Consider the following 24,745-nt stretch of genomic DNA (forward strand, 5'->3'; position numbering starts at 1 on the left):
AAAGCACAGTCGAGGAGCAGGCAATCTCAGGTCCAATAAACAGGCAGGGTTCGGTACACAGAAGAGCACGGCGACGGTACAGACAAGGACTAGGCAAACTCACGGTCAAATGATCAAGCAGGGTTCTATCCAGGCGAAAGTACAGGCAAGGTTCAGACAGGATTCGGCGGTCGGGGTAATCAGGATCAAAACACGAGAGACTATACAAGAAACGCTGGATAGAAGTACAGGACTTGGCAATCTGGCAGCTAGAGTGTGTGTGAGGTGAAGACTAAATACCGGTGCTTGATTAACTAATTACTGACAGGTGTGCTAAAGAACAGGAAGTACTACAAAGTAAAAACAGGAAGTGGCATAAAACGTGACAGAGACCACGAACATTTTGAGTAGGTTGGATGACCTCTAGTTCTGCATTTCTTGATCCCTGAATACTGTAGTTCTTTTAAAACCCATCTGAGGTATGTGGAGTTTTACAGAATAACTGTTGTTTTTGTAATAACTGTTTAATTTAAAATGTTGAATTAATCATCAATTTGCTTGTAGTAGAGTAAATGAAAAAAAAAATGCATTTTATTAGATAAATATAAGACAACAAGTAAGTGAGCTGTAACCACTTTCACATATTATCACATATATTTTTAGTTAACAGTAATAAAGAATTATTTTTAATTTGAATCTAGCTAAATTTAACACCGCATGACAGAGTTTTACCACGAAAGGAGTTTATTCAGTGGTCACACATTGACACTAAAATGTAGTTAACTAAACTCCCAGATAGTTTATTCCAGAGCACGGAATTTTCTGTGTTCCGAGAACAAAGGCCCACAAACACGCACAGTCTCGCTGGGACACCAGGGTCCCGTTTCACATGAGACCTCCAGCGAGCGTATGCGACACCAGAGGGCGGAGCGGAAGCCCCACGTCATAAAAGCGCGCCACCTGAAGTCTCCTCTGTTTTCTCTGGCAAATCAAGGTCCTTCGACCTCCACAGGACCTGGTTCTCTGCTCAGAGGGAGACAGACTGGAACAGAACCTGCTCCCACTACAGCTCCACCGGAAAGGAATCCGTCGCCAAAAACAGAGGACGCTGTGATCAGCTGATCACCGGGACGAGACGGGAGCGATAGACCGTGAGCTCGACACGACGACGGACGACTGCGACGGAAAGCAACACGGAGGACGAAGGGCCAAAACCGGGACCGAACAGCAATAAACGCAACGAACGGAGGAATCGGCCGGGTCAGTAGTAGAATGGCTTTACGTCTGAGCTCAGAAATAGGAAATTATGAAAGTGGACAGTGAAAGCCCTGTATGTTTTATTTTTCGACACGGTCTTTGACTGCAGCCTCGTGGTGACTCATCAGAGCCGTTGGTTTTGATCTGTGGTTATTTTATTGGGTTTTCTCTCTGTTCTAAACTTCGTTGGTTCTTTTAAACGTCACAACTTCTAACACGAGTTTTTCTCTTGACCTTTTTTTTATCAAATCTGACTGCTAAATTGTAATCCCCACCAAAAAGCAAGCTGAAACGAATTCACACTTATAAATATTTACAGTTAAAATGTTTAGAATCTGCCAAATCCAAATTTCCTAGAATCATTTAATGCTTTCATACTTTTATTTTGGTATTATATTTTGGCAACACACCAAATCTAGATTTATTGATTTTGAGAGCAGCTGTGGACGCCATTCAAGGGTTCATTATTAGTGGTTATCAGCCCATACATTGCCGTCATTGATTCGTAAGGTAGATCACTGCTCGGATGATTTAACCGACAGAATCAGTAGGGGCACTGTTGAGCGGTTGTTGTTCAGACGGGAGGATCAAAGTGTTTGATTTTGATTATATTAGCAAGCATAACTTAGCAACTAGCTAGCTGTATTGTGTTAGCTAACTGTAACCTGAAACCCCCACAAGTTATCTAACCCTAACCTTAACCACAATAGTATCCAAAGCTGCTGAACGTAGCAACTTAGCTAGCTGCTAGCTGTTAGCAAGTAGGTAGAGTAGGTTTTTTTATGTAATCATGCTAATTTGTACTAATTTATTTTGTTACTTTATCGGCTTCACTGTCGTCCTCTTGCCTTTTCTTTAACAGGTTGGGATCCACCTGCTTCCTCGAACAACCATGGAAGTACAGAAAACGGTATTGTTAGACCTTTTTCCAACTTCTAACCAGTTTTTCTATAACAATATAACAATTAATGTGTAAGCGTGGTACAGCCCCACTAAGTCTACAGGTACAAATCTGGATACGCACACACAGATAGGTTTACGTACGCATAAATCTAGCCTGACCCTAATTTGACTCCATATTCTGAGTTTTCATGACTATGTTTTGTCCTTCTATTTGGAATGACCGCTTCCTGTCTCACTTTTCTGTGTTGGCTAGAATATCAAATTACAAATAAGATCAACAAGCAACACAACATAGTAAACATATATCATAATTCCTGGACTATAAGATTCTACTTTTTTTCCCACTACATTAAACCCTGCATTTGCAACGGTGCGGCTAATTTGTGGATTTTTACCAACTTACGAGCTTCATGCTGCCGAACACGGCCAAGATGTTTACATTAGATCCGACTGAAGGCTGTTGAATCTTGCGTGTTGTTTGCCTGTAGTCATTGGTATGCATTAGCGTTGAGACTTTTCAGTGGGCTCTTACTGCCAGTGTTCCGTTACAGCTCTTCCCGGCTCTTCCTCTTTCCTCTTCTCTACTACTACTATTACCTACTACTGCCACTATAGTAGATTTACAGTAGTAATAGTAGTAGTATAATAAGAAGCAACAAAGTTTCTCAGAGACCTTTCAATCTTTTGGTGTTGAAGTTTTCTGGTGCGATCGTGAGCTTAATTTTTCTTTTGTATATGTTTCACCTTAGAAACAAAGAGGAAGACGATACTCAAGACAGTATCTTTGTCAGCAATGTGACCGTACCTTCACCACATCATCAGCGCTAAAGAATCATCAGAAGCTTCACTCTAGAGAGAAACTATACAGCTGTGACCAGTGTGGCAAAACATTTACTGCAAGAAGTAACCTAAAAAGTCATCAGCAAGTTCATGCAGGAGAAAGACCATACACCTGCACCGAATGTGGAGCAGCATTTAGAAGGTCAAGTACGTTGACAATCCACAATCGTGTTCACACTGGAGAGAAACCATACTCATGTGAACAATGTGGAAAAGCATTCTCTTGCAGAAGTCATTTACAGAGTCACCAACTTGCTCACACTGGAGAGAAACCATACTCATGTGAACAGTGTGGAAAAGCATTCGGTCACAGACCTGATTTAATGAGACACAAACTTGTTCACACGGGAGAGAAGCCTTATATTTGTGAACAATGTGGAAAAGCATTCTCTCAGCGCAGTCATTTACTGATTCACCGACGTGTTCACACCGGAGAGAAGCCTCATATTTGTGAACAATGTGGAAAAGCATTCTCTCAACGCAGTCAATTACTGATTCACCAACGTGCTCACACGGGAGAGAAACCTTACTCATGTGAACAGTGTGGAAAAGCATTCTCTCACCGCAATAGCTTAATGATACACAGACGTTTTCACACTGGAGAGAAGCCTCATTCGTGTGAACAGTGTGGTAAAGCATTTTCATGCAGCAGTCATTTACTGAGTCACCGACGTGTTCACACCGGAGAGAAGCCTCATATTTGTGAACAGTGTGGAAAAGCATTCTCTCATGGCAGTAGCTTAGTGAAACACAAACGTTCTCACATGGGAGAGAACCCTTACTCATGTGAACAGTGTGGAAAAGCATTCGCTCAACACAGAAGTTTACTGACTCACCAACGTGTTCACACGGTAGAGAAGCCTCATATTTGTGAAAAATGTGGAAAAGCATTCTCTCAACGCAGTCAATTACTGATTCACCAACGTTCTCACACAGAAGAGAAGCCTCACTCATGTGAACAGTGTGGAAAAGCATTCTCTGACAGCAGTCATTTACGGAGACACCAACATGTTCACAATAATGAGGATTCTCTCTAGTGTAAACAGTGTGGGAAAGTATTTGTGATGTTACATGTGCTGCCTTTCTCGTGCCCCAGTAAAGGTTGTGTGGCATCACCATTAGGCCAATAGGCGAAAGACAACATTGAAACAAAAACTAGGCTAAACATAATTTAGATGTCAACCATAATAACTACAGTTTCTTTTCTATTCTGCGTCAGCGACGTGCCCGGGGTGGGGAATAGCCACTGCCCATTTGCCCTCACAATTCGAAGTGCCCTGAACAATGGCAAATAATTAATTTTTTTCCTACTCCACTCTGGGTTTTACTTTTCTCGTTCAAGCCCAAATAGCCACAGTCTCTGTCAGTCTCTGCCCTTAAAAATGTCTGCACAGCACTGACCTGTGTAATGAAAAAAATGTCTTTCTTATCATATAGTCTTATCTTATAGTTTATGCCCCATTGTGTGCATGGAATTCATCTCATTCGGTTGTCATATCAGTTTTATGTATTATATGGGGAAAAATTGTTCTTCCTTATTCTATTTGGTTTTTATATGATTTATGGCTTCTGTTCGGCAATTAATAACCTGTGTTTTGTCTTACATCTGTTTTATGTATTTGACATTTCACCTAGATTGTTCAATAGTTGTCTCTGCCTGATAGAATCTGGACTCTAGCTCCCAAACCCAAGGCCAGGGAGTTCTGTCTCTGTCTGACTTACAGAGACGTACTGTAGTGCTCCTTCCTCTCTGATAGTCCGACACCAGTGATGCAGGTGTGAGAATGTAAACATTTCCACACACACTGCGACAGGGATGAGATGGTGCATGTGGTTTGATTGGGCTAGAAAAACATTTCACCCTGGACAGAGGGGTTAAAAGGCAGAAGTAACTTGAGGACTTTTTGCATCACTCCTACGTGGTGTGTGCCGTAATCTCCCCGGCTGGTTTTTGGTTTGTTGATGTGCACGATCGGCATCCATGTTTTTGATTTGCTTTCTCCATTATTTTTGTAATAAATCACACAAGACAACTCTCTCTCATCTGCTTGTTTATGGAAAATTTCCACCGACCACATTGCTTAGACAGAGTATGGTTTATGGTTGTTTCTGCATGTCACTCCCTGGATCTAGTTCCTATCTGACTCCCGAAACCAAGTTTGAGGAGCTGTCTCTCGCTCTTTGTCTCATGACTTTTATTCCTCTTTCTCTGACAGCGAGACGTCATTGGTACCAGGTGGAAGAATGTTAACATCTCCATTCGCAGTCACATGGATAAGGTGATAACATGCAATTTGATTGGACCAGAGAAGGACACTCCACCCTGCCAGGGAAGGAACAGAAGGCAGGAGCAACTTGGGCATTCTGGGATGTTTGCCTTGTACCTTCGTGGTGCATGTTTTGATACCCCCATATGGTTTTTGGATTACTGATTGTTCACATCAGTGTTTTAATTTGTGTTGCCATTACTGTTTTTACTATTATTGTTTTTGTTATACCATCGACTTACACAAAAGACAACTTTCCTCTCTTCCATTCAACTTCTTCTGGAAATTTCCACAAAGGAATTTTTAATGGGAGTTGACCAAAAACACGTGGAGGATTATTGAAGAACAAAGGGACACTCAGAGTCCTCCATAATATCTATGCAGTGAAATTATCACTTACTTCTCTGCATGGAGTCGCCGGGCAGTTCAAAATGACGTAAAACACGTCAACTGACCTGGTGAATTTTGTGGGATTTTAATTAAACTACTTCATTTTGTAGAGGCAACATCAGTTTCCCTGCTGCCAATTTCTCTTAGATGAAGTTACAGATTCTCCTGCTGACCGAGGGTTTTGCCTAAATGAATTCCAATTAATGAATTCTTTGCTTTGATTCAAAAAAAAAAGGCAGAGGAGTAACATGCCCCACAGTCAGGTACGTTCCAATCACAGAAGGATGGAAGGTTCATCTTGGAGCAATGCATTCTGTGTGTTGTAGGATTTGACCATTTTCAGCCAGATCACATAATGCTGCTACTTTTTTCTGTTTTCCCTCGACACAGGCCATCAAAAGTACACATTTTTGCACATTTTGGCTAATAAAATGTCCAATTTTCATATTACGACTTGCCTTTCAGCGTTGAAGTATCTCTTCAACTTTCCTTTTCTGGGTTGGTTGACCGTGGACTGGAGTTTATACCACGCTTTTCCATTACTCTGATGCAACAGGTCATAAGGCACTACCTCAGCATGGTCTTGAGACTTTGTCATGTAGGAATGTTATATATTCCTCCCTAAAACTGACTTTCTTTCCTTTTTCCTTTTCAAGCTCTGAAGATGTTGACCACATGGCAGGTGTGATGCTGCATTTTTGACTGACTTTGGTGACACCTGGCGGGGAAACTGAGGCACAACATAGTACCAGGTGTAACAAAATGTTTTATATTTCGCGATTGCTCCATCATCTGCAACCCCCAACTCTCAGCCCAACTTTGTGTGTGTGTGTAGTGTAGTGTAGTGTGTGTGTGTAGCGTAGCGTAGCGTAGCGTAGCGTAGCGTCTACTGTCCTTGTTCTCTTAATTTTTTAACTTTCACTTTCACATACAAATGACATTTTGCATATTAAAATATGTGACTATCAAATATGGGCCACACTGTGGGACAACAAGCTATTAAACAACCCAATACTTATCCCTGTATAAAAATACCATATCTGCTTTTTTCTTTTGGAAAAATTGGAACATTAGTCTCAGCCAATTTCTTGTACAATACCACTACATTGTTTCTTTCAAACTCTTAAATGATATTTCTTTACCCTACTGTAGCTACAAATCCTCTGCTTTGTTTAGCTTTAGATTTGATTCATGGCCTCCTATCTTGTGTGGGAAGTTTAAACTTCAATCCTCCTGATGTTTGATGAATCTGGTCCTGCTGAGACACACTAGGAATAACTCTGTGCTGCATGATTTACTGGTTCCAGGTGAATTAAATTTCAAATTCTAAACCTGTGTTGGTAAAGTTGTTTTCAAAATTTTATTGTATATTCTAAATTTGCTTTTGCACTTTCTTGCTCTCAGGTTTGCAGGGTTTGGCTCAGACATGTGTCTGTTACAGATCACCTGTTTAGTCGAAACCCATATGCAAGACTGAACAGGAATGGCAATTTAAAACTCAACTCAAAATAAACTGCCAGGTGGGCACAGCAACACCAGGTCGTCTAACACAAAATGCTGCTGAAGCAAGAACTACAATTTAGAAAATACAAACAAAAAAGATAGAAACTAACAAACAAAATCACTGCACTTGCTGGAAATAAAATTTACTATTTCAATTCTAAGTAATTCTAAATACATTTACTGTCTGACTCAAGATTAACAATTACGAGGTTGGAGGAGGAAAGATGACATAAAACGCTAAAATTCCACCCCTAAAACCATCATGTGGTGCATTTAACAAAAGACACACAAACATTTAGTTTTATAGAGCTAGCATGGAGGTGCTGCGTTGAATGCATTAGGTGTCAGTAGTCTATAGGTTGGGTGGGGATGCTCATCAAACAACACATAAAACACTACATAGAGCCTATAATGTACTGTACTTTGCTCATTTGCATGACTGGGATATTGGAATGTTCTCTGTCTATACTTTAATCACATCACCTCCATGACCAGTGTTGTGATGCTCTAACGTTCAAACACTGATCATACTTTGAAATTTGTCATTCTGTTAGTTTGTCCTAAATGTCATTGAGAAATACTGTATTCATCAGTTCTTTTAGCAAATAATTAGTTACTATTGTAACAATGTGTTTAAATATTCAAAAAATGAGCAGCTGGGCACTGTTGCTACAGTTTGTAGAAGAACTTTATATAAAATATATAAAAAGGAAGTACAGACGACCACTTTTTCCGACGACCCATTTATTGACTTTATTCAAGTCGTCCATGCTGGTTTTAACTGCTATTGTTTATTAAGAGATAAGTGACTTTTAGAAGGTTTCTAACAACCTGTTGTTTTTTAAGCAATGAAATAATTTAAGATTATGAGATTAGTTTATAAAAACAGTGAATAGACTTGTAGCTTCAGAATTACAGTAGCAGAACCTTAGAGCTACAGTTCAGCATGATTCTCTTTGAGAGACTGAATAGCTTTCATCATTTGTTCCAGTTTCTCTTCACCCTCCTTTTTTTGTGCAGCGAACACCTCATTCTGACTGTTCACATGAGCATTTACTGTCTCCATGTAGCCTTGGAGAGTAGCCAAAACATTCTCCACAGCAAGAAAGTGGTCAGGGAATTTGTTCACGTCTTTTCTCATCCACGCTGCCATGGAGTTGATCACGTTGGTTCCTTCATTTAATATATCTGAGGTGCTGCTCATATGTGCCTAATGGAGGAAAACAAAACCAGTTTACAAATTAGACACTATTCAGTTTATGATGTCAACTCATGACACATGAATACAAACACATTTTTTCACCTTTGTTAAGAAGCTCTTGTCATTCAGTGCGCATACATACAGTAAGTGACTGACTCACCTCAACTCTGTCAATGAAGTGTTGTGCATCTTCCACAAGCTTGTTCTGCAGATCCAGAAAAAGCAACATACATGTACTAAACATCTGAGCATGATATTGTCATATTGTCATTATGTTACAAAAATATAGTGTGTCGTTGTATTTATATAATATTTCAGCACCAGTTCCTCGGTATTAAGTGAATTTGAGAAGGACACCAGACAGAGCAGAGTGAAGGTGATGAGCAGGCCTCCAACACCAGCACATCCTCTGCTCCTGGAAAAACCTGTCGATGCCATCATGGATCTAGATAAAACTGAGAAAGTTCAGTGGAGAATCATAAACACAGGCGTGAATCAAATCTGAGCTTCAACATTTGTTGAGTAAACGTTGTAGACTGAGTAGAAACTTCTGAACTTACGTGTGATGAAAGAAGAGCTGTAGGACAGGTGAACGATCAAACGTAAAACTGTAAATTGAGAAACTACTTCCCCTGTTGCCCCACCCTCTGCAGCCTCCGATGCACTGCCCAACTTAAGGGGTTATTTTACTATATTTGCATTTTTCCTAATTCTAAAGCTGTGCTGAAGTGTTTTACATAGTTTTTTGCATTTGCATTTCCTTATTTTGCTTAGAGTGGGGAAAAAGCACAACTACTAGTTTGTCAGCCTCTCGAACCTGAACAGGGAGCTGGTTCCACAGCAGAGGAGCTTGGTAGCTAAAAGCTCTGCCTCCTGTCCTACATTTAAAGACTCTAGGAACCACAAGTAGCCCAGCGCTCTGAGAACAAAGCGTTCTGCTGGGAGCATGAGAACCTATGAGGTTTATAAGATAAAAAGGAGCTTTATTATTCAGTGTTTTGTACATGAGTAGGAGAATTTTAATTCTATCCTACATTTTACAGGCAGCCAGTGAAGAAAAGCTAATGTAGGAGAAATGTGATCTCTCCCATCAGAACTCGGGCTGCAGCATTTTTAATAAGCTGTAGGGTCTTTAAGGATCTGTTAGGACATCCTATGAGTAAAGAGTTACAGTAGTCCAGCCTAGAGTTAACAAATGCATGGACCGGGTTCTCTGCATCACTCTGAGAGAGGATGCAGAGACCTAAAGCTGCAGGTAAGAAAGATCTGCACTATCTCTCCTTCACACAGAAAGGGAGGATCAGTCTGTAACTTAAGCTGCTCTCCAGAGCAGACAGTGAGTCCTCCAGTGGGTGCGAGTCCTGGTCCAGGATGGATGTCAGTTTAGCCAGAACCCTTCTCTCACCACCTCCTGCACCGCGTCCAGAGTGCAGCCCAGGACAGAGCAGGTCTTTGATGACCCTGTCCAGTCTCTTCCTGTCCCTCACTGTGATGCTGCTGCTCCAGCAGAACACACTGTACAGGATGACTGAGGCCACACACACTACTGAGCCTCATTTGGGCTTGTTTTAAGGACATTAAATCAATGTTGGATCAGCCTGTATTGTGTTTTTCCACTGTTACCCCCAAGCCTATTTTCTGGTGTCTTTTAAAAAATGGCATAGCATGTTAAAGATGTGTACATATCTGCAACCATGAGGCCTATTTAAATGCTTTTGGTGTCATAACGTAGGGCACACTTTTGAGGTGTGATAATGTCACGGTTTGAATCATGTTCCTGTTTTAATTTGAAAGGACTTCCGTCTCTGGTCACATCACAGTAGTTCCTGTGTTACTTCCGGTTCTCATTACTCACACCTGCCTGTGATCAGTAATCACTCACCGGTATTTAAGCTCCAGTACTCACACAAACCAGTTGCCAGATTGTTGCGTGTTCTCACCACTATCCAGCGTTACTTACCTGGTTGACTCCCGATTTGGATCCTGTTTCTGACTGTCATTTCCTGAAACCTGCCTGATCCTCGTCTGTCCTGTAACTGTGTCTGCCTCGTAATTATCCTGCTTGCTTTTTGACCTGAGTCTGCCTTGCCCTGAACTGTACCTTAGCCGAGACTGCCTGTTACTGAACCCTGCGTGTTTTTTGGACCTGAGAAAGCCTGCTCCTAGCCTGTACCGACACCGTGCCTGACTGTGTATGACCCTGCCTAAACTGACCTTGTCTGTGCCAAAATAAAGACCATTATATTCCATCCTACGTCTCTCTGGAGCTGTGCATGTGGGTCCCTCATCTCCGTGGTTCTGACAGATAAAAGGTGTAAAAAGTAACTACTTTCCAGCCACTAACAGCAGATGAAGAAAAGAAGAGTCTTTTGGCTAAATGAAGAATCTGTGGTTTTCTAAAAACTGTCTGCTTTGGTTCAAAATTAAAGGCTGCTAAACGCGGACGTTGAGTGGTAAAGTATCCCTTTAAGCATAAAAGAGAGGAAGGTTAAGTTAAGCAGAACTTGTCAGACAAGTGTTAAACACAAGTAAAACACAATGTATTTTGTATAAACAAAGTTTGATTGCTGTATGACCCAGCAGCCACGTGGATTTGATTTTATCTCAAGCATCCAGTAATTCAACTGGTTTCCTGTAACCAAACAGTCTGAAGTCTCCCTCGTAGAGCTTGTACAGCCTCCTCGTGTCCTCTAGGGGCACTGTTTTAAACCAGCCCCAAACAGAACCGGTGGTAGTCACATTATCATAGGCAGGAGGAAACTTGATGTTGCTCTCCAGCTTTAGGATCTTCAGCAGGAGATCAGCATCTTCCTGAAGAGTCTCCTGATGGCCAACGAAATCATATCTGGGAGGAAAGACGAGAGCTGGATGAACTTCTAGCTCAGCAAACAAGACAGCTTGGAATCTGTAACTTCTTTTTTTTCATTTTCTTGGCTGTTTTGGAATAGTTACTTTTCTTTTTTTGTTCACATCTTGTTTCCCATTCTATCTTCTGTTTTTTTTAAATACAATAAAATATAAACTTCAAATTTTATAAACCATTTTACAAAGTAAACGTTTGTAACATGGTTCCATGGTTTTGAACCATGTTCCCTGCGAAGATGTCATCTCCACTGTCTTCAGTGGGTCCGGGTTGTTAACGCGTCATCTCTATCAGAGATGAGGTCGATGAGGGTGGTGTTATCAGTAAACATCAGGAGTTCAGACGTGCAGCCGTTTGTGTGCAGGGAGAATAGCAGGAGAAAGAGGACACAGCCTTGGGGGGATCTGGTGCTGATGGCCTGAGAATCAGAAACAAGCGTCCCCAGCCTCACATACTGCTGTCTGTGAGTGAGAAAGTCTGTGATCCACTTGCAGATGGAGTCAGGCACATTCAGCATTAGTTTGTCATGGAGCAGGGATGGAACAGGCGCTCAAAAGACTTTATGAATACGGAGGTCAGGGCCATTGGTCTGAAGTCATGGAGTCCTGTGATTCTCGTCTTTTTGGGGACAGGGATGATGACTGAGGATTTGAAGCAGACTGGCACATGACACGTCTCCAGTGAGGTGTTAAAAATGTCTGTGAGCACTGGAGACAGCTGGTTGTTACAGTGCTTCAGGGTGGAGGGGGAGACAGATGGACAGAGGTGTGAGGGGGGTGGGGGACACTGAGGTGTGAAGCTGTGTGGGTGGATCAGGTGGGGCTGTGGGGGGAGGCCTGTTGCTGTGTGAGTGTGAGGCTTAAACTCACAAAACTACTACTACTACTACCTACTACTGCCACTATAGTAGATTTACAGTAGTAATAGTAGTAGTATAATAAGAAGCAACAGAGTTTCTCAGTGACCTTTCAATCTTTTGGTGTTGAAGGTTTCTGGTGCGATCGTGAGCTTAATTTTTCTTTTGTATATTTGTCACCTTAGAAACAAAGAGGAAGACGATACTCAACACAGTATCTTTGTCAGCAATGTGACCGTACCTTCACCAGATCATCAGCGCTGAAGAATCATCAGAAGCTTCACTCTAGAGAGAAACTATACAGCTGTGACCAGTGTGGCAAAACATTTACTGGCAGAGGTAACCTACAGAGTCATCAGCAAGTTCATGCAGGGGAAAGACCATACACCTGCACCGAATGTGGAGCAGCATTTAGAAGGTCAAGTACGTTGACAATCCACAATCGTGTTCACACTGGAGAAAAACCTCACTCATGTGAACAATGTGGAAAAGCATTCTCCTGCAGCAGACAGTTACTGCTTCACAAACGTGTTCACACGGGAGAGAAACCATATTCATGTGACCAGTGTGGCAAAACATTTACTGCAAGAAGTAACCTAAAGTGTCATCAGAAAGTTCATGCAGAAGAAAGACCATACACCTGCACCGAATGTGTGGCAGCGTTTAAAACATCAAGTGCTTTGAAAATCCACAATCGTCTTCACACTGGAGAGAAACCATACTCATGTGAACAGTGTGGAAAAGCATTCTCTTGCAGCAGTCATTTACAGAGTGACCAACGTGTTCACACAGGAGAGAAACCATACTCATGTGAACAGTGTGGAAAAGCATTCGGTCACAGACCTGATTTAATGAGACACAAACTTGTTCACACGGGAGAGAAGCCTTATATTTGTGAACAATGTGGAAAAGCATTCTCTCAGCACAATAGCTTAATGATACACAGACGTTTTCACACTGGAGAGAAGCCTCATTCGTGTGAACAGTGTGGTAAAGCATTTTCATGCAGCAGTCATTTACTGAGTCACCGACGTGTTCACACCGGAGAGAAGCCTCATATTTGTGAACAATGTGGAAAAGCATTCTCACAACGCAGTCAATTACTGATTCACCAACGTGCTCACACGGGAGAGAAGCCTCACTCATGTGAACAGTGTGGAAAAGCATTCGCTCAACACAGAAGTTTACTGACTCACCAACGTGTTCACACTGGCGAGAAACCTCATCCTTGTGAACAGTGTGGAAAAGCATTCTCTCATCGCAGTAGCTTAGTGATACACAAACGTTCTCACACAGGAGAGAAGCCCTACTCGTGTGAACAGTGTGGAAAAGCATTCTCTGACAGCAGTCATTTACGGAGACACCAACGTGTTCACAATAATGAGGCTTCTCTCTAGTGTAAACAGTGTGGGAAAGTATTTGTGATGTTACATGTGCTGCCTTTCTCGTGCTCCAGTAAAGGTTGTGTGGCATCACCATTAGGCCAATAGGCGAAAGACAACATTGAAACAAAAACTAGGCTAAACATAATATAGATGTCAACCATAATAACTTCAGTTTCTTTTGTATTCTGCGTCAGCGACGTGCCCGGGGTGGGGAATAGCCACTGCCCATTTGCCCTCACAATTCGAAGTGCCCTGAACAATGGCAAATAATTAATTTTTTTTCCTACTCCACTCTGGGTTTTACTTTTCTCGTTCAAGCCCAAATAGCCACAGTCTCTGTCAGTCTCTGCCCTTAAAAATGTCTGCACAGCACTGACCAGTGTAATGAAAAAAAATGTCTTTCTTATCATATAGTCTTATCTTATAGTTTATGCCCCATTGTGTGCATGGAATTCATCTCATTTGGTTGTCATATCAGTTTTATGTATTATATGGGGAAAAATTGTTCTTCCTTATTCTATTTGGTTTTTATATGATTTATGGCTTCTGTTCGGCAATTAATAACTTGTGTTTTGTCTTACATCTGTTTTATGTATTTGACATTTCACCTAGATTGTTCAATAGTTGTCTCTGCCTGATAGAATCTGGACTCTAGCTACCAAACCCAAGACCGGGGAGTTTTGTCTCTGTCTGACTTACAGAGACGTACTGTAGTGCTCCTTCCTCTCTGATAGTCCGACACCAGTAATGCAGGTGTGAGAATGTAAACATTTCCACACACACTGCGACAGGTATGAGATGGTGCATGTGGTTTGATTGGGCTACAAAAACATTTCACCCTGGACAGAGGGGTTAAAAGGCAGAAGTAACTTGAGGACTTTTTGCATCACTCCTACGTGGTGTGTGCCGTAATCTCCCCGGCTGGTTTTTGGTTTGTTGATTTTTTTGTTGTTGTTGATGTGCACGGCATCCATGTTTTTGATTTGCTTTCTCCATTATTTTTGTAATAAATCACACAAGACAACTCTCTCTCATCTGCTTGTTTATGGAAAATTTCCACCGACCACATTGCTTAGACAGAGTATGGTTTATGGTTGTTTCTGCATGTCACTCCCTGGATCTAGTTCCTATCTGACTCCCGAAACCAAGTTTGAGGAGCTGTCTCTCGCTCTTTGTCTCATGACTTTTATTCCTCTTTCTCTGACAGCGAGACGTCATTGGTACCAGGTGGAAGAATGTTAACATCTCCATTCGCAGTCACATGGATAAGGTGATAACATGCAATTTGATTGGACCAGAGAAGGACACTCCACCCTGCCAGGGAAGGAACAGAAGGCAGGAGCAACTTGGGCATTCTGGGATGTTTGCCTTGTACCTTCGTGGTGCATGTTTTGATACCCCCATATGGTTTTTGGATTACTGATTGTTCACATCAGTGTTTTAATTTGTGTTGCCATTACTGTTTTTACTATTATTGTTTTTGTTATACCATCGACTTACACAAAAGACAACTTTCCTCTCTTCCATTCAACTTCTTCTGGAAATTTCCACAAAGGAATTTTTAATGGGAGTTGACCAAAAACACGTGGAGGATTATTGAAGAACAAAGGGACACTCAGAGTCCTCCATAATATCTATGCAGTGAAATTATCACTTACTTCTCTGCATGGAGTCGCCGGGCAGTTCAAAATGACGTAAAACACGTCAACTGACCTGGTGAATTTTGTGGGATTTTAATTAAACTACTTCATTTTGTAGAGGCAACATCAGTTTCCCTGCTGCCAATTTCTCTTAGATGAAGTTACAGATTCTCCTGCTGACCGAGGGTTTTGCCTAAATGAATTCCAATTAATGAATTCTTTGCTTTGATTCAAAAAAAAAAGGCAGAGGAGTAACATGCCCCACAGTCAGGTACGTTCCAATCACAGAAGGATGGAAGGTTCATCTTGGAGCAATGCATTCTGTGTGTTGTAGGATTTGACCATTTTCAGCCAGATCACATAATGCTGCTACTTTTTTCTGTTTTCCCTCGACACAGGCCATCAAAAGTACACATTTCTGCACATTTTGGCTAATAAAATGTCCAATTTTCATATTACGACTTGCCTTTCAGCGTTGAAGTATCTCTTCAACTTTCCTTTTCTGGGTTGGTTGACCGCAGACTGGAGTTTATACCACGCTTTTCCATTACTCTGATGCAACAGGTCATAAGGCACTACCTCAGCATGTTCTTGAGACTTTGTCATGTAGGAATGTTATATATTCCTCCTTAAAACTGACTTTCTTTCCTTTTTCCTTTTCAAGCTCTGAAGATGTTGATCACATGGCATCTGTTTGTCCATGTGATAATGACCAAATAATACTGTTGTGCTGTTGCAATATTCATGAACTAAATGTCTTCTCTTTACATTCCAGTAATCAGCTGAGCCAACTAATAGATAGTGATGATTAGATGCCAGAGTCAGGTGTGATGCTGCATTTTTGACTGACTTTGGTGACACCTGGCGGGGAAACTGAGGCCCAACATAGTATCAGGTGTAACAAAATGTTTTATATTTCGCGATTGCTCCATCATCTGCAACCCCCAACTCTCAGCCCAACTTTGTGTGTGTGTGTGTGTGTGTGTGTGTGTGTGTGTGTGTGTGTGTGTGTGTGTGTGTGTGTGTGTGTGTGTGTCTGTGTGTGTGTGTGTGTGTGTAGTGTCCTTGTTCTCTTAATTTTTTAACTTTCACTTTCACGTACAAATGACATTTTGCATATTAAAATATGTGACTATCAAATATGGGCCACACTGTGGGACAACAAGCTATTAAACAACCCAATACTTATCCCTGTATAAAAATACCATATCTGCTTTTTTCTTTTGGAAAAATTGGAACATTAGTCTCAGCCAATTTCTTGTACAATACCACTACATTGTTTCTTTCAAACTCTTAAATGATATTTCTTTACCCTACTGTAGCTACAAATCCTCTGCTTTGTTTAGCTTTAGATTTGATTCATGGCCTCCTATCTTGTGTGGGAAGTTTAAACTTCAATCCTCCTGATGTTTGATGAATCTGGTCCTGCTGAGACACACTAGGAATAACTCTGTGCTGCATGATTTACTGGTTCCAGGTGAATTAAATTTCAAATTCTAAACCTGTGTTGGTAAAGTTGTTTTCAAAATTTTATTGTATATTCTAAATTTGCTTTTGCACTTTCTTGCTCTCAGGTTTGCAGGGTTTGGCTCAGACATGTGTCTGTTACAGATCACCTGTTTAGTCGAAACCCATATGCAAGACTGAACAGGAATGGCAATTTAAAACTCAACTCAAAATAAACTGCCAGGTGGGCACAGCAACACCAGGTCGTCTAACACAAAATGCTGCTGAAGCAAGAACTACAATTTAGAAAATACAAACAAAAAAGATAGAAACTAACAAACAAAATCACTGCACTTGCTGGAAATAAAATTTACTATTTCAATTCTAAGTAATTCTAAATACATTTACTGTCTGACTCAAGATTAACAATTACGAGGTTGGAGGAGGAAAGATGACATAAAACGCTAAAATTCCACCCCTAAAACCATCATGTGGTGCATTTAACAAAAGACACACAAACATTTAGTTTTATAGAGCTAGCATGGAGGTGCTGCGTTGAATGCATTAGGTGTCAGTAGTCTATAGGTTGGGTGGGGATGCTCATCAAACAACACATAAAACACTACATAGAGCCTATAATGTACTGTACTTTGCTCATTTGCATGACTGGGATATTGGAATGTTCTCTGTCTATACTTTAATCACATCACCTCCATGACCAGTGTTGTGATGCTCTAACGTACAAACACTGATCATACTTTGAAATTTGTCATTCTGTTAGTTTGTCCTAAATGTCATTGAGAAATACTGTATTCATCAGTTCTTTTAGCAAATAATTAGTTACTATTGTAACAATGTGTTTAAATATTCAAAAAATGAGCAGCTGGGCACTGTTGCTACAGTTTGTAGAAGAACTTTATATAAAATATATAAAAAGGAAGTACAGACGACCACTTTTTCCGACGACCCATTTATTGACTTTATTCAAGTCGTCCATGCTGGTTTTAACTGCTATTGTTTATTCAGAGATAAGTGACTTTTAGAAGGTTTCTAACAACCTGTTGTTTTTTAAGCAATGAAATAATTTAAGATTATGAGATTAGTTTATAAAAACAGTGAATAGACTTGTAGCTTCAGAATTACAGTAGCAGAACCTTAGAGCTACAGTTCAGCATGATTCTCTTTGAGAGACTGAATAGCTTTCATCATTTGTTCCAGTTTCTCTTCACCCTCCTTTTTTTGTGCAGCGAACACCTCATTCTGACTGTTCACATGAGCATTTACTGTCTCCATGTAGCCTTGGAGAGTAGCCAAAACATTCTCCACAGCAAGAAAGTGGTCAGGGAATTTGTTCACGTCTTTTCTCATCCACGCTGCCATGGAGTTGATCACGTTGGTTCCTTCATTTAATATATCTGAGGTGCTGCTCATATGTGCCTAATGGAGGAAAACAAAACCAGTTTACAAATTAGACACTATTCAGTTTATGATGTCAACTCATGACACATGAATACAAACACATTTTTTCACCTTTGTTAAGAAGCTCTTGTCATTCAGTGCGCATACATACAGTAAGTGACTGACTCACCTCAACTCTGTCAATGAAGTGTTGTGCATCTTCCACAAGCTTGTTCTGCAGATCCAGAAAAAGCAACATACATGTACTAAACATCTGAGCATGATATTGTCATATTGTCATTATGTTACAAAAATATAGTGTGTCGTTGTATTTATATAATATTTCAGCACCAGTTCCTCGGTATTGAGTGAATTTGAGAAGGACACCAGACAGAGCAGAGTGAAGGTGATGAGCAGGCCTCCAACACCAGCACATCCTCTGCTCCTGGAAAAACCTGTCGATGCCATCATGGATCTAGATAAAACTGAGAAAGTTCAGTGGAGAATCATAAACACAGGCGTGAATCAAATCTGAGCTTCAACATTTGTTGAGTAAACATTGTAGACTGAGTAGAAACTTCTGAACTTACGTGTGATGAAAGAAGAGCTGTAGGACAGGTGAACGATCAAACGTAAAACTGTAAATTGAGAAACTACTTTCCCTGTTGCCCCACCCTCTGCAGCCTCCGATGCACTGCCCAACTTAAGGTGTTATTTTACTATATTTGCATTTTTCCTAATTTTAAAGCTGTGCTGAAGTGTTTTACATAGTTTTTTGCATTTGCATTTCCTTATTTTGCTTAGAGTGGGGAAAAAGCACAACTACTAGTTTGTCAGCCTCTCGAACCTGAACAGGGAGCTGGTTCCACAGCAGAGGAGCTTGGTAGCTAAAAGCTCTGCCTCCTGTCCTACATTTAAAGACTCTAGGAACCACAAGTAGCCCAGCGCTCTGAGAACAAAGCGTTCTGCTGGGAGCATGAGAACCTATGAGGTTTATAAGATAAAAAGGAGCTTTATTATTCAGTGTTTTGTACATGAGTAGGAGAATTTTAATTCTATCCTACATTTTACAGGCACTCCTCCCTGAACCGCCGCCTTACCGTGGTGGAGGAGTTTGTGTGCCCGAATGACCCCGGGAGCTATGTTGTCGGGGGCTAAATGCCCCTGGTAGGGTCTCCCAAGGCAAACAGGTCCTGGGCGACGGGCCAGACTAAGAGCGGTTCACAACCCCCCTATGAAAGACAAACCACCAAGGCCAGAGACGTCGCCCGGTATGGCGCAGCCGGGGCCCCACCCTGGAGCCAGGCCCGGGGTTGGGGCTCGTATGCGAGCGCCTGGTGGCCGGGCCTATTCCCACGGGGCCCGGCCGGGCACAGCCCGAAAGAGCGACATGGGGCCGTCCTCAAGTGGACCCACCATCCGCGGGAGGAACCGTAGGGGGCTGGTGCAGAGTGGATTGGGCGGCAGTCGAAGGCGGGAGCCTGGGCGCCCCAATCCCTGGATAAGCAATCTGGTTATTGGGACATGGAATGTCACGTCACTGGGGGGAAAGGAGCCTGAGCTTGTGCAGGAGGTCGAGCGGTACCGGCTAGAAATAGTCGGGCTCACCTCCACACACAGCCTGGGTTCTGGAACCCAACTCCTTGAGAGGGGCTGGACCCTTTTCTACTCTGGAGTTGCCTGCGGTGAGAGGCGGCGGGCTGGTGTGGGCTTGCTCATAGCTCCCCAGCTTAGTCGCCATGTGTTGGAGTTTTCCCCGGTGGACGAGAGGGTCGCTTCCCTGCGCCTTCGGGTGGGGGATAGGTCACTCACCGTCATTTGTGCTTACGGGCCGAATGGCAGTGTGGAGTACCCGGCCTTCTTGGGGTCCCTGGAGGGAGTGTTGGAAAGCGCTCCAACTGGGGACCCCATCGTTCTTCTGGGAGATTTCAATGCCCACGTAGGTAACGACAGTGATACCTGGAGAGGCGTGATTGGGAGGAACGGCCTCCCTGATCTGAACCCGAATGGTGTTATGTTATTGGACTTCTGTGCTAGGCACAGTTTGGCCATAACTAACACCATGTTCGAACATAAGGGTGTCCATCGGTGCACGTGGCACCAGGACACCCTAGGCCGGAGGTCGATGATAGACTTTGTAGTCGTTTCACCTGACCTTCGGCCATATGTTTTGGACACTCGGGTGAAGAGAGGGGCTGAGCTGTCAACTGATCACCACCTGGTGGTGAGTAGGATCCGCTGGCAGAGAAGGAGGCTGGAACGACTTGGCAGGCCCAAACGTATTGTGAGGGTCTGTTGGGAACGCCTGGCTGAACCCTCTGTCAGACGGACCTTTAACTCACACCTCCGGGAGAGCTTCGACCAGATTCCGAGGGAGGTGGGAGACATAGAGTCCGAGTGGACCATGTTCTCCGTCTCCATTGTCAACGCGGCCGTTCGGAGCTGTGGACGCAGGGTCTCCGGTGCCTGTCGTGGTGGTAATCCCCGAACCCGGTGGTGGACGCCGGAGGTAAGGGACGCCATCAAGCTGAAGAAGGAGTCCTACCAGGTATGGTTGACCTGTAGGACTCCTGAGGCAGCTGATGGGTACCGGCAGGCCAAGCGTGCTGCAGCCCGTGCCGTTGCGGAGGCAAAAACTCGGGCTTGGGAGGAGTTCGGGGAGGCCATGGAGGAGGACTATCGCTCGGCCTCAAAGAGATTCTGGCAAACCGTCCGGCGCCTCAGGAGGGGGAAGCAGTTCTTTACCAACTCTGTTTTCAGTGGAGGTGGGGAGCTGTTGACCTCAACTGGGGATGTTATCGGACGGTGGAAGGAGTACTTTGAGGATCTCCTCAACCCCTCCGACATGCCTTCTGCTGAGGAAGCAGAGGCAGGGGACTCAGAGGCGGACTCGCCCATCACCCAGGCTGAGGTCACCGAGGTAGTTAGTAAGCTCCTCGGTGGCAGAGCAGCGGGGGTGGATGAGATCCGTCCTGAGTACCTCAAGTCTCTGGATGTTGTGGGGCTGTCTTGGGTGACACGCCTCTGCAACATCGCGTGGAGGAGGGGGACAGTTCCTCTGGACTGGACAACCGGGGTGGTTGTCCCTCTTTACAAAAAGGGGGACAGGAGAGTGTGTTCCAACTATAGGGGGATCACACTTCTCAGCCTCCCTGGGAAAGTCTATGCCAGGGTACTGGAGAGGAGAATTCGGCCGATAGTCGAACCTCGGATACAGGAGGAACAATGTGGTTTTCGGCCTGGTCGTGGAACGCTGGACCAGCTTTATACCCTCAGCAGGGTGCTTGAGGGTTTGTGGGAGTTTGCCCAACCAGTCTACATGTGCTTTGTGGATCTGGAGAAGGCATTCGACCGCGTCCCTCGTGACATCCTGTGGGGGGTGCTCCGGGAGTATGGAGTCCAGGGCCCTTTGCTAAGGGCTGTTCGGTCTCTGTACAACCGGAGCAGGAGCTTGGTTCGCATTGCCAGCAATAAGTCAGACCTGTTCCCGGTGCATGTTGGACTTCGGCAGGGCTGCCCTTTGTCACCGGTTCTGTTCATTATTTTTATGGACAGAATTTCTAGGCGCAGCCAGGGGCCGGAGGGGGTCTGGTTTGGGGACCACAGGATTGCATCTCTGCTTTTTGCAGATGATGTTGTCCTGTTGGCATCATCAGGCCAGGACCTCCAGCGTGCGCTGGTGCGGTTTGCAGCTGAGTGTGAAGCGGCTGGGATGAGAATCAGTTCCTCCAAATCTGAGGCCATGGTTCTCGACCGGAAAAAGGTGGTTTGCTCACTCCAGGTTGGAGAAGAGTTCCTGCCTCAAGTGGAGGAGTTTAAGTATCTTGGGGTCTTGTTCACGAGTGAGGGAAGGAGGGAGCGTGAGTTTGACAGACGGATCGGTGCGGCGGCTGCAGTAATGCGGTCGGTGTATCGGTCCGTCGTGGTGAAGAGGGAGCTGAGCCGAAAGGCAAAGCTCTCAATTTACCGGTCAATCTACGTTCCTACCCTCACCTATGGTCATGAGCTTTGGGTCATGACCGAAAGGGCAAGGTCACGGATACAAGCGGCTGAAATGAGCTTCCTCCGCAGGGTGGCTGGGCGCTCCCTTAGAGATAAGGTGAGGAGCTCTGTCACCCGGGAGGAGCTCGGAGTAGAGTCGCTGCTCCTCCACATCGAGAGGAGCCAGCTGAGGTGGCTCGGGCATCTAGTTCGGATGCCTCCTGGACGCCTCCCTGGGGAGGTGTTCCGGGCATGTCCCACCGGTAGGAGGCCCCGAGGAAGACCTAGGACTCGCTGGAGAGACTATGTCTCTCGGCTGGCCTGGGAACGTCTTGGGGTCCCACCGGAAGAGCTGGAGGAAGTGTCCGGGGAGAGGGAAGTCTGGAACTCTCTGCTTAGACTGCTGCCCCCGCGACCCGGCCCCGGATAAGCGGATGAAAATGGATGGATGGATGGATTTTACAGGCAGCCAGTGAAGAAAAGCTAATGTAGGAGAAATGTGATCTCTCCCATCAGAACTCGGGCTGCAGCATTTTTAATAAGCTGTAGGGTTTTTAAGGATCTGTTAGGACATCCTATGAGTAAAGAGTTACAGTAGTCCAGCCTAGAGTTAACAAATGCATGGACCGGGTTCTCTGCATCACTCTGAGAGAGGATGCAGAGACCTAAAGCTGCAGGTAAGAAAGATCTGCACTATCTCTCCTTCACACAGAAAGGGAGGATCAGTCTGTAACTTAAGCTGCTCTCCAGAGCAGACAGTGAGTCCTCCAGTGGGTGCGAGTCCTGGTCCAGGATGGATGTCAGTTTAGCCAGAACCCTTCTCTCACCACCTCCTGCACCGCGTCCAGAGTGCAGCCCAGGACAGAGCAGGACTTTGATGACCCTGTCCAGTCTCTTCCTGTCCCTCACTGTGATGCTGCTGCTCCAGCAGAACACACTGTACAGGATGACTGAGGCCACACACACTACTGAGCCTCATTTGGGCTTGTTTTAAGGACATTAAATCAATGTTGGATCAGCCTGTATTGTGTTTTTCCACTGTTACCCCCAAGCCTATTTTCTGGTGTCTTTTAAAAAATGGCATAGCATGTTAAAGATGTGTACATATCTGCAACCATGAGGCCTATTTAAATGCTTTTGGTGTCATAACGTAGGGCACACTTTTGAGGTGTGATAATGTCACGGTTTGAATCATGTTCCTGTTTTAATTTGAAAGGACTTCCGTCTCTGGTCACATCACAGTAGTTCCTGTGTTACTTCCGGTTCTCATTACTCACACCTGCCTGTGATCAGTAATCACTCACCGGTATTTAAGCTCCAGTACTCACACAAACCAGTTGCCAGATTGTTGCGTGTTCTCACCACTATCCAGCGTTACTTACCTGGTTGACTCCCGATTTGGATCCTGTTTCTGACTGTCATTTCCTGAAACCTGCCTGATCCTCGTCTGTCCTGTAACTGTGTCTGCCTCGTAATTATCCTGCTTGCTTTTTGACCTGAGTCTGCCTTGCCCTGAACTGTACCTTAGCCGAGACTGCCTGTTACTGAACCCTGCGTGTTTTTTGGACCTGAGAAAGCCTGCTCCTAGCCTGTACCGACACCGTGCCTGACTGTGTATGACCCTGCCTAAACTGACCTTGTCTGTGCCAAAATAAAGACCATTATATTCCATCCTACGTCTCTCTGGAGCTGTGCATGTGGGTCCCTCATCTCCGTGGTTCTGACAGATAAAAGGTGTAAAAAGTAACTACTTTCCAGCCACTAACAGTGGATGAAGAAAAGAAGAGTCTTTTGGCTAAATGAAGAATCTGTGGTTTTCTAAAAACTGTCTGCTTTGGTTCAAAATTAAAGGCTGCTAAACGCGGACGTTGAGTGGTAAAGTATCCCTTTAAGCATAAAAGAGAGGAAGGTTAAGTTAAGCAGAACTTGTCAGACAAGTGTTAAACACAAGTAAAACACAATGTATTTTGTATAAACAAAGTTTGATTGCTGTATGACCCAGCAGCCACGTGGATTTGATTTTATCTCAAGCATCCAGTAATTCAACTGGTTTCCTGTAACCAAACAGTCTGAAGTCTCCCTCGTAGAGCTTGTACAGCCTCCTCGTGTCCTCTAGGGGCACTGTTTTAAACCAGCCCCAAACAGAACCGGTGGTAGTCACATTATCATAGGCAGGAGGAAACTTGATGTTGCTCTCCAGCTTTAGGATCTTCAGCAGGAGATCAGCATCTTCCTGAAGAGTCTCCTGATGGCCAACGAAATCATATCTGGGAGGAAAGACGAGAGCTGGATGAACTTCTAGCTCAGCAAACAAGACAGCTTGGAATCTGTAACTTCTTTTTTTTCATTTTCTTGGCTGTTTTGGAATAGTTACTTTTCTTTTTTTGTTCACATCTTGTTTACAAAGTAAACGTTTGTAACATGGTTCCATGGTTTTGAACCATGTTCCCTGCGAAGATGTCCTCTCCACTGTCTTCAGTGGGTCCGGGTTGTTAACGCGTCATCTCTATCAGAGATGAGGTCGATGAGGGTGGTGTTATCAGTAAACATCAGGAGTTCAGACGTGCAGCCGTTTGTGTGCAGGGAGAATAGCAGGAGAAAGAGGACACAGCCTTGGGGGGATCTGGTGCTGATGGCCTGAGAATCAGAAACAAGCGTCCCCAGCCTCACATACTGCTGTCTGTGAGTGAGAAAGTCTGTGATCCACTTGCAGATGGAGTCAGGCACATTCAGCATTAGTTTGTCATGGAGCAGGAATGGAACAGGCGCTCAAAAGACTTTATGAATACAGAGGTCAGGGCCATTGGTCTGAAGTCATGGAGTCCTGTGATTCTCG

The 24,745-nt window shown here is 43.8% G+C and overlaps 2 protein-coding genes across 2 annotated transcripts; both read left to right on the top strand.

Moving 5' to 3' along the window:
• Positions 1 to 1,154: 1,154 nt before the first annotated feature.
• Positions 1,155 to 10,594, top strand: LOC114851051 (zinc finger protein 239-like). Its single transcript, XM_029142586.3, has 3 exons — positions 1,155 to 1,239; positions 2,099 to 2,146; positions 2,889 to 10,594. The coding sequence occupies exons 2-3, from the start codon at positions 2,129 to 2,131 to the stop codon at positions 4,014 to 4,016; spliced, it is 1,146 nt and encodes a 381-aa protein (XP_028998419.1). The 5' UTR covers positions 1,155 to 1,239; positions 2,099 to 2,128; the 3' UTR covers positions 4,017 to 10,594.
• LOC114866886 (zinc finger protein 431-like) lies at positions 1,170 to 16,585 on the top strand. The gene is made up of 3 exons (XM_041069798.2): positions 1,170 to 1,239; positions 2,099 to 2,146; positions 12,245 to 16,585. The coding sequence occupies exons 2-3, from the start codon at positions 2,129 to 2,131 to the stop codon at positions 13,454 to 13,456; spliced, it is 1,230 nt and encodes a 409-aa protein (XP_040925732.1). The 5' UTR covers positions 1,170 to 1,239; positions 2,099 to 2,128; the 3' UTR covers positions 13,457 to 16,585.
• The last annotated feature ends 8,160 nt before the right edge of the window (positions 16,586 to 24,745 follow it).

This window comes from Betta splendens, chromosome 2, assembly GCF_900634795.4.
Source record: "Betta splendens chromosome 2, fBetSpl5.4, whole genome shotgun sequence".
NCBI lineage: Eukaryota > Metazoa > Chordata > Actinopteri > Anabantiformes > Osphronemidae > Betta > Betta splendens.